The sequence below is a fragment of the Antrostomus carolinensis genome, unplaced genomic scaffold, assembly GCF_000700745.2.
Source record: "Antrostomus carolinensis isolate BGI_N321 unplaced genomic scaffold, ASM70074v2 scaffold36702, whole genome shotgun sequence".
Lineage (NCBI taxonomy): Eukaryota > Metazoa > Chordata > Aves > Caprimulgiformes > Caprimulgidae > Antrostomus > Antrostomus carolinensis.
Genome location: NW_010298215.1, coordinates 11,896 through 20,955, shown reverse-complemented (window position 1 = coordinate 20,955; position 9,060 = coordinate 11,896). Strand labels below are relative to the sequence as shown.

At 38.7% G+C, this 9,060-nt stretch overlaps 1 protein-coding gene across 3 annotated transcripts; it reads left to right on the top strand.

Moving 5' to 3' along the window:
• Window positions 1-272: 272 nt before the first annotated feature.
• On the top strand, window positions 273-7,779 carry PDCD6 (programmed cell death 6). 3 transcript variants are annotated; one of them, XM_010162382.1, is made up of 5 exons: window positions 273-334; window positions 3,617-3,661; window positions 4,786-4,944; window positions 5,642-5,751; window positions 7,242-7,779. In XM_010162382.1, the coding sequence occupies exons 3-5, from the start codon at window positions 4,788-4,790 to the stop codon at window positions 7,338-7,340; spliced, it is 366 nt and encodes a 121-aa protein (XP_010160684.1). In that variant the 5' UTR covers window positions 273-334; window positions 3,617-3,661; window positions 4,786-4,787; the 3' UTR covers window positions 7,341-7,779. The 3 variants fall into 3 exon arrangements, with proteins under 3 accessions (XP_010160684.1, XP_010160685.1, XP_028939425.1); XM_029083592.1 differs by having other exon boundaries at window positions 280-334; window positions 4,786-4,938; window positions 7,242-7,772; XM_010162383.2 differs by lacking the exon at window positions 3,617-3,661 and having other exon boundaries at window positions 7,242-7,772.
• The last annotated feature ends 1,281 nt before the right edge of the window (window positions 7,780-9,060 follow it).

Genomic DNA, 9,060 nt, shown 5'->3' with positions numbered 1-9,060 from the left:
CTTCTGTTGCCACTGTGTGTTTTTGTGTTTCTTCACTCATAAGTTTTTTAGTTTTCTTTGTAGCTTTTACCATGTTCCAGAATGTCTCATAAGTCTGAATGAAGCATTTAATTTGCAGTAAATTTTACCAAGTAAAATGCAATTAGTGACTTTTCAGGAAAATATTAAGCTTATCTGGTGAGTAAGAACCAGACTATTGAAGTCTTATGTAGGTGGAACCTGTTAATTTTAGCAATTTAAAGCTTACTGCCTTTTTTTTTTTCTCCCCCAAGGGTTGATAAAGATAGGAGTGGAATAATATCTGATAATGAACTTCAGCAGGCGTTATCCAACGGTAAGTCTGTCAGTGAGCAGTGAGGTAGTTCATTGTAAGCTTAACGTTAAATTTCATGTGAGACTGGTTACTTGATGACATAATTCTTTGATTTTTTTTTTTTTTGGGGGGGGGGGGGGGGTGAATGTTCCTACCACTGATTAATACTATTTAATCTACAGCAAAAGACTGAGGGGTAGGAAAACAATGGACAGTCTTCCTGATTTTATTTTATTGGGAGTTTTTTTGTTTGTTCGTTTTGCTAAGCACATTGTTCCAGGGTTTTTGTGGGTTGTTGGTTTTTTTTAATTTCAAGGGAAGTTTTCTGGGTTTGATGCATGTTAGTAATAATGCATTATAAACTGAGTACCTGTTATAAACATCATTGATTTGTATTCTGGGGACTGAAGGCATGCACCCTTTTTTCCCAGCTCTGCTTCCTAGAAAATGTAAATGGTAATTTGTATATTCCTCACTCATCACTACTGAACCTCTTTTTTTTAACCAGGATAAGTGTATTACCTGGACAAAGTTCAGATTACTGCACATAAAATCTTTTAATTCAGTATGGTGCAGGAATTGAAGATGGTAATTTTTTTTTTTCCCCAAATGAGGCATGTTTAGGTTTTTTTCCTAACAAAATAGAAAGATGCACTCTAGATTTAGTATTAAAACTTTCTAGTAGTCTGTCAGTTCCCTGTCATAATGCTCAAAGAGTAACTAGGGTATGGTCACGTAACTCATGGAAGCAAAATAAAAAGCAAAAATTGTTTCCAGTATCCTGTTTTCACTTTCCTCTGGTGACTTAGGGAGGGAAGGGTTGTACTTTGTGGGTTTGTTGGGGTTTTTTTTTTTTTCCACTTAGAAATCTTTAAAAGTGCATATTGAAGCTGTTTGTGCACCTTTGAGTGTATATCAAGTTCTCCTTCTCCCAAGGTTTATTTCCTTCATCCTTCCTGTGCTTTGTGACTGAGAAGGGCTTAAACTGCAATGCACACAGACTGAAAGGCTCCTTTTTGCCAGTAATAACCTGGCTTGCTATAAATTTGGATGACTCTGTGTAGTAAAATTGTGGTCTTATGACTAAACTGGATTTACTAGAATATTTGTTTAATAATATATCTGATAAATTAAAAGCAATATATTGTAGCCACTGGAGCTGATCCATAACTAAAATACTATTTTGAATAAAAACTTCAGCAAAAGCTAAGTTAAATTGATTAAGTCGCTGTTTTCATTTAAGATTACAGTGCTATTTGTAACTGTGTGAACCTGGCTTTACCTGCCATTTTAAACTTCATATTTTTTAAATATCTTCTAATCTGATTGAATTTAAGGGCAGTGATGACTATCTGAACTCTTTTCTTTCCTTATTTACAGTGTAATTAGCAGTTTCAGTGCTTTACGGTTATGAAGAATCCCCACCAAGTGAATTCACTATTAGACAAAATATTTACAGAACTGTAAGCTTCCTTCATTCCAAGAGATTCTAGATCTTATACACCAAAGTCACTAACAATTCACTATATTATTTTCACAATATATCCTCTAGTGGGTGGTTGTGTGTACCTGTCCTGCAATCTAACATGGGCTAAAAGAATGTTATGTGTTTATTTCCAAAACATTAAAAAAGTCTGCATAGTGCTCATTAAAATTTGAAGTTCAATGTGTTTTTGACATTCAGCTTTCAGCATGTCAAGTTTCTGCTAACAAAAGTAGAGTTACCTGGGAGGGATTGATCAACACATCGTATAGTTGTTGCACAACAAAATCCTGTGCTTCCTTCTCATTTTTTTCTGTGCTGCCGTGTAAAGTTCATAGTAGAGTCGGGGGAGGAGGAGGGAACAGTCTCACTGTTCATTGGAACAAACTGAAATCAGTACGGTTCTTCAGCACTGGAGTTGCTCCGATTTCAGTCCATGGCGTCTATATGAGTCTTTGGAAAATTTCAACATGAAACAAGTTAATTTTCAAACTGTATTTTTACTTTTTCCTCTATTCTGTTCAGAGTTAAATGCTGGCACCCTATTAATAATTCCATTATTTTTTATTTTTGTCAGGAGACATGCAACGCTAAGGTACCACTGTTCTCTGTCTAAAATACTGCTTAAACATTTTCAGAGTAATATTTACTCTTTCTCTGCTTATGTTTCTCTTTATGTGCAGATAGCCAAGTGGCCTGCCCACAGTATAAGGTTTTTCCCCCGTTGCTGCATCTGTAGAGTTACACTGATAGAGTTTCCCTTCTGTGTGAGAAATTCAGCTCTGAGATAAGCACTGCTTACACCCCTGCAGCTTGGCGCAGCGAAGCAGCCACGCCTCCACAACCCGGCGTACCCGCCCAGCCTTTCTGTTGGGTATTTGTGGTCAGCTAACTGAACTGCATGGCTGCAAATGCCTTCCAGTACCCCTGGTCCTACTGGTTCCTTTGTGGTCCCTGCACTCAGCCACAGCAAATTTCATACATGCTTCTTGGTCTTCCTGGTTCCTTCACAGGCTCTAGAGAACTGATGGTGAAATTCTAGATGAGACACAGTATTTATCTCAATTTAAAGCTTAATGCTTCCTAGCATTCTGGAATGCTCCCAACCAAGTGAGAACTATTCCGAAGTGACTAGTCTCTTAAGTATTGAGAGATGTACAAAGCTCCTTTTCAGATGATTGCTGCTCCCGCCCTTTTAAGCAGCAACATTTCTTGGGCTCAACAGGCTAATTTAAACTAACACTCGACTGATTTAGAAGCAGAGGTGGGATTTATACTAAACTCAACTCTAAATTGCACTATGCGGTTGTGCTGTGTTAGGAACCTTTTCACTTGTCAGAAACTAAATGCCCTGGAGCAATCCCCCTGTACAATAGGAAATAAGCAGATGGGGTTTTACTGAGGAATAGATATGAGACCTTGTTTGAGTTATAACTTAAAACTGTTCTGCTCCCATCAATAGAAAAAGTGGGACTTCAGTTTTGATCTTGCCTTTTATCCAATACCTCCTGCCTACCCAGGCTGAAAAAAAATCATTCTTAGTTCTTCCAAGGTTTTGGGTTTTTGTTTTTTGGGGGGGGGTTTTTGGTCCAGCCTGAAAAATGCTGGTTTCTATAGAGTATCTGTAAAGCATTGGTCTGAAGTAATCTCTGAATGGTCAAGAACATAATTACTTCAAAGCAGCCTTATTTTATATGTCATCTAGCTCTGAATTCACTGTTTAAGTTCTTACCTGATTTTTTGGTTGGTTTGTTGGTTGGCTGCATTTTTTTTTAATGTTACTTAGTATTGAGGAACTAATTAATTCTTTCTGTTTTCAGGGACGTGGACTCCATTTAATCCAGCAACAGTGAGGTCAATTCTTGGTGAGTGTAGTTGTGTGAGTGTAGTTGTGCGATGTGAAATAGCCAAGGTACTGTTCTGTGGTCTGTTCAGACGGTTGAGAATGCTGTCGGTTGGCACACTGTTTTACAGAAATAAGGAGGTACCAATATTACAATACATACACAATTTGTATTTGTACTGTAATAATTAATGCCTGTTTAAAGGTCTTTTGAACTAATTTGGCTGTAGTGTTAACAAGCTGGTCTTTTATCATTAGATGTTACGTTTCAGTATGTCTTTACTCCTTTTATTTTTTTTTTCTCTAGACAGCTCAGCAGTAGTAAGTTAAAATATTTTCCCTTTTGAATAATACAGGACTGCCCTTTGCATGCACACACATGTGCTTGTTGAGTAGCCTGAGAAAATGTTACTGTACAACTGAAGAGATAGCAAATGTCATTTTTGTGTGGGGAAACTCAGCTTAAATATTCTAAAAAGATACCACATAGCTTGTCTTTGTAACTAGTTTTTCCTGTCCTGCTTTTTAATCCTATGTTCTGCTCCAAAAAGACCAAAGAGAAGCTTTACAATATTTGAATTCTGTAGTTTCCTAAGGCAATTTCCAGTAACGTAGAAGATGATGGTGGTAGAACAGGAGAAAAATTCAAACACAAAAAAGTCTTTTCTATCATACAGTTCATAAATCCAAAGACTAAGTTTTTTGCTTTGTTTTTAGTAAGTATTCAGCAGCAGTCTGAGCTCCATTGCTGTGCAACACGCTTTTTGTATAAAGATGACAATATCCCAGCACTTCTGTCAGTCAATAGACTTAGACCTTTTCATGTGTCCTTAGAAAAGAACAGCCCACCCCCTGCCCTTTCTGTCACTGGATGATCAGTCAAGCCCTAAATATTTTCAAACTGGAAATGAAAAACAAACACTCTGTGATTCATTCTGGTCCTCTTTTATCTTTTCCTGCTTCAGTGGATGACTACTTGCTTTTTTGGCAGAACCTTCCAAAGTATTCACTTGTATTTTAGCAGTTTCTTTTCTGTCTTCAGTACCTCCCACAAAGCACTCCCGCTTCCTTCTTAAAATACTAGCAGGTCTTACTGCACAGTAGCATGATTAAGGTTTTGTATGTGTTTCTTTTTTTTCATCTCAGGCATGTTTGACAGAGAAAACAAAGGTGGTGTGAACTTCAATGAATTCACAGGAGTCTGGAAGTACATCTCAGACTGGCAGAATGTTTTTCGAACGTATGACAGAGACAATTCTGGAATGATTGACAAAAATGAACTAAAGCAAGCACTAACAGGTTTTGGTAATTCATTTGTAATTACAGTTTTTATGTCTGGGTTATGTCATCAAATGAGCTTCTTTCTTATTGTTAGGGCTGTACTGCTCTGACAAATGTGGCTAAAGTGAGGCAGGTGGAATGCAGTTATCCTTTTAGGTATAAGGTACCTTTTGAAGATGTCCATGCCACAAGCACTTCTTTTTAAGCTATTTCCTTTTATGGGGGCAGGGGAAAGAAACTGGATGTGTCAGTACACGTGTGTGGAATGTTTTCTGTCTCCCCTGTTGGCCCCTCTGAGGCTGTTACCAGAACTTCAGGTAAACGTCTGAATTTACAGAAGTACTTGATACAGCCTGTCGCTTTTTAAAGTGAAGCCGGCTGTCTCCACGACGGTAACATTCTGATGGCAAAAGAACTTTCATTCAATTGACTTCACTTATAATAACTTGAGCTGCAGCCCTAATCCGCTCCCTCAACCAATTAGTCACTTTAATCACTAATTATGTTTACTGTGACTGTCTATAATTATTATTCAGCACAGTTTTTACTGCATGCATTTTAATTGAACGCCTTTGTTGTGCAGTGGAGATACGTGGCCAAAAAATTGTCTCTTGCAGCTCCTCACTGTTTTCTGGTTTTGTTATACATGCTGCTAAACAGCTTAGTTCTTTTGATGGAATGGTTGTGATAATTGAAACCTAAAGCATTTCTCTTTTCCAAGGTTACAGACTGTCTGATCAATTCTACGATATCCTTATTCGGAAATTTGACAGACAAGGAAGAGGACAAGTTGCTTTTGATGACTTTATTCAGTGCTGTGTTGTTTTACAGGTAAGAAAGGAGATGTACTTTAATATCATTTGAAAAAAAAACCCCAGCTTTTCTTAAACTTTTATGGTTCTCAATTTAACTATAATGTTGAATCTAGAACTTGCTTATAAATAAACTATTTGAATAAAGTATACAAGAGGTGCTAGAAATATCTTCATTTATTGGTCTTCAGTGGTTATCCATATGCATCACAAGTAAATTTGATACGATTCTTTTTTGACCTGTTAAATACTTTTATGGAGCAAAAATAATGTTAAAATAGTCTCAGTGCTTTAAAAGGAAAATGCAACATTTTTTCCATTAGTTTAATACTCACACTTCCTCTGGATCTTGGGTGTGTTAAAAGTGGAGTGTGTCATGTCCTGTGGTGCCTATAATTCTCGAATCTGAAGTGTGAGTTTTTTGCTTATCTCTCTGTTTAAGGCTATGACTAAAAGGAATTTGAGCTAGCAGCTGAATTATTCAGTCTTCTGTCACTGCTGTTCCTGGAGGGGCAATGGTAGTAAGAGACATTTAAAACAAACAAAAACAATCAATCACCCTTTCAGCAATAGAAATGCATGTGGAGAGAGAAAATGGTTGTTTTACAGGTGTATTATTTTTTTTTAGAAACCAGTCACTGAGTGATTCCTCACCTCAGTGTTTAAGGTTCCTGTGAGTGTCTCTGACTTCTCTGGAACGCATGACTTTGGGGAAAAGTTGCGAAACTGTAGCAGTGCACAAGCTGAGTTTTAGTAGGCTAGGAAAAAGGTAGCTCTTCTGACACTGGCCAGCATGGCAACACTGTCTTGAGATATCTTCTGATACACAACATGAGGAGAAAGGAGTGCCCTGTAAAAGTACTGTTTCTGTTGTTGGCATACAGGTGGTTTGTGCGTCTCCTTTACGTCTGTAGCCGTAAGTCTGCCGAAACAGCAGTTGCCTTTATAGTCATTTGTAATAGAAGGCGATTATGCTTTGTTATAAATTAAACTCTGGTAAAGAGGGCTTTGAAACAGAGTATCATTCAGCTGGTGTTAGTGAAACCACGCTGGTAGTTACTCTGGTCCACTGTCCATACTGCCTGGCACCTCTGGGGTTTCAGAGACAACTCTGATACTACTGATGCACTAAGCACCTTTGGCTAGAAGACAAGAAATGGACACGGTACTCACTGGGCTCTGTCTCCAGGTGACCCTCAAACATCTCATGAGAATTGTGCACTGATCCACCACCCCCCCCCCCCCCCCCCCCCGCCTTTTAAAGCCAGTTATAAAAAGCTGCTTGGTCTAAAGAACTGATAGTACTGATCATAAGGCAGTTTTAAAATCAGATCTGCTACACAGCTGAAGCACAAGACATGGGAAAGAGCTGCCTGTATATGCACAAGATAGGTAGTGAAGTGTCTACAGAAGAGATGAGCAGAAAGTGTTCATAAAGCTGTAGAAACCTAAGCGGCAAGGGGAATATATGGCAGTACAAAAATGTATGAGATTTTCCCCCCTTTTCAGAGGCTGACTGACGTGTTCCGACGATACGATACTGATCAAGATGGCTGGATTCAGGTGTCCTACGAGCAGTATCTTTCCATGGTCTTCAGCATCGTATGACACCGGTAACTAGGAACTGCACACTAGCACTACACAGACTGGAGTTGCCAAATCATCCTGTACTGAAGAAGATTACTGATGTATTATAATGCATATAACTTCACATTCTTAAATTTTGTATGTTGGTCATCACCTTCAGAATCTGCACTTGAGCTGGTTTTTATTTTGTATGCCTGTATGATATGACCATCTCTGCTTACCGTAGTACAGAAAGCACAGAATCTAGATTGAACTGGTGCAGTGTCAACCTTAACCTGCTTCCACATATCCTGCATGGGGAAAAAATGACTCTCTAGAAATGCCAAATTAAAATAATGCTTGCTAGTTTGTAAGAGTTGAAAGTCGGAAGTTGCACAATGTTTTGCATGTGCCTTACTTTTGTAAGAGTTTAATGTATTAATTTTTAATACAGAATTTAAAATTAAGTAAAAATATTAGATCAACTCATATAGTTTACTTCACTTTTGTACAGCTTTTTTTTTCAGGAGGTGGTGGTTTTATTTCTGTATTGTAGTTTTCTAGGGTTCAGGGGTCCCTCTCACATAACAGTGATGGCCTTTATTCCTTGCCTTATCTTTTTATTTTCTAGCTGCCTCCTTCTTTCAGAGTATCCTTGGGACTCCTTCAAATACAGCTCCTTCACACCTGTATCCAGTACTGCACCTTCCTCAATAAGTTCCCTACAAAAACCTGTATCTAATACTCTATCTAACTACTCTGGATATATAGTTCCCTCTGTTTCGTGGGCTCATTTAACACCACTAGCCTTCCTTTTTGTGCTGCAGCACATACTTGAAGTGGCCTTGAACTGACAGTCAGACATTCTCAACACCTTACCCTCCATCTCACCACTTACCGAGGGAGAGGGACATCGTGAAAAAACTGAACTAAGAGAAGTCATTACTGATTCCTGTCACACAGTCTCCTGCCGTAACTTGGAAGAAGCAGAGAAGTTAACAAGCTATCTTAGATTGCGCTGAGAAAAATCTTACCCCAGTACTACCCAAAGCAGTTAAAATACTCAAGCAGCGCTAGTACTTATCCTGGAGAGGAAGAGTGACAGGTATGTTTACAAAGGTACCTAGAGGCAAGAGCTTTTAGCTTTTATCCAATGGTTTTTTTCTCAAACTGGCAATACTGATTTATTTGCAAGTCCTCTCCCATCCCCAGCCCCCTGTATGCCCTTTTGTTTCAAATTTTGTGATTAGATGCAGACACAGACAGGTGAGCTGTTGCTGATGGCAGTGCCTATACATGAACTGATGCTGTCAGTGATACCAAGCAGCGTTCTGAGAGATTACGGAGAGAGGGTTTGGGTCCACAGTCATCCTGCCTAAAAAATGAATGTTACAATGCCCAAGTATCTTGACCCAGAGTATAGTGTCATCTGGTGTCCGGAGGAAGACATCTAATTTATCAATTAAACATCTGTCACGATGAGAAGTTGCTACTTGTTGTCGAGTGATAATCAAACAGACCCTTGGCTGACAGTTCAGCAACGTTTTCTAAACACTTCTCTGGTGTGAAATATCTGGGAAGAGACCAATGGTCTCTAGCATAAGCACACAGACACAAAGAGCTCTCCCAAAGCACTTTGGGCATCATCACCCAAAGGGCAAGGGACTGAGTGAGGTGAGAGAGCAGGAATAATGACCAGTGTCAGAGACCACCTCACCCAACAGCCTTGGATGAACACTGAAAAATAACTTCTCTTTAAGGA

Coding starts and splice junctions, on each gene's coding strand:
- PDCD6 (XM_010162382.1), top strand. CDS start 4,788: ATGTTTGACAGAGAAAACAAAGGTGGTGTGAACTTCAATGAATTCACA. Junction 4,945..5,641: donor GCAAGCACTAACAGGTTTTG/GTAATTCATTTG, acceptor CTCTTTTCCAAG/GTTACAGACTGTCTGATCAA. Junction 5,752..7,241: donor AGTGCTGTGTTGTTTTACAG/GTAAGAAAGGAG, acceptor CCCCCTTTTCAG/AGGCTGACTGACGTGTTCCG.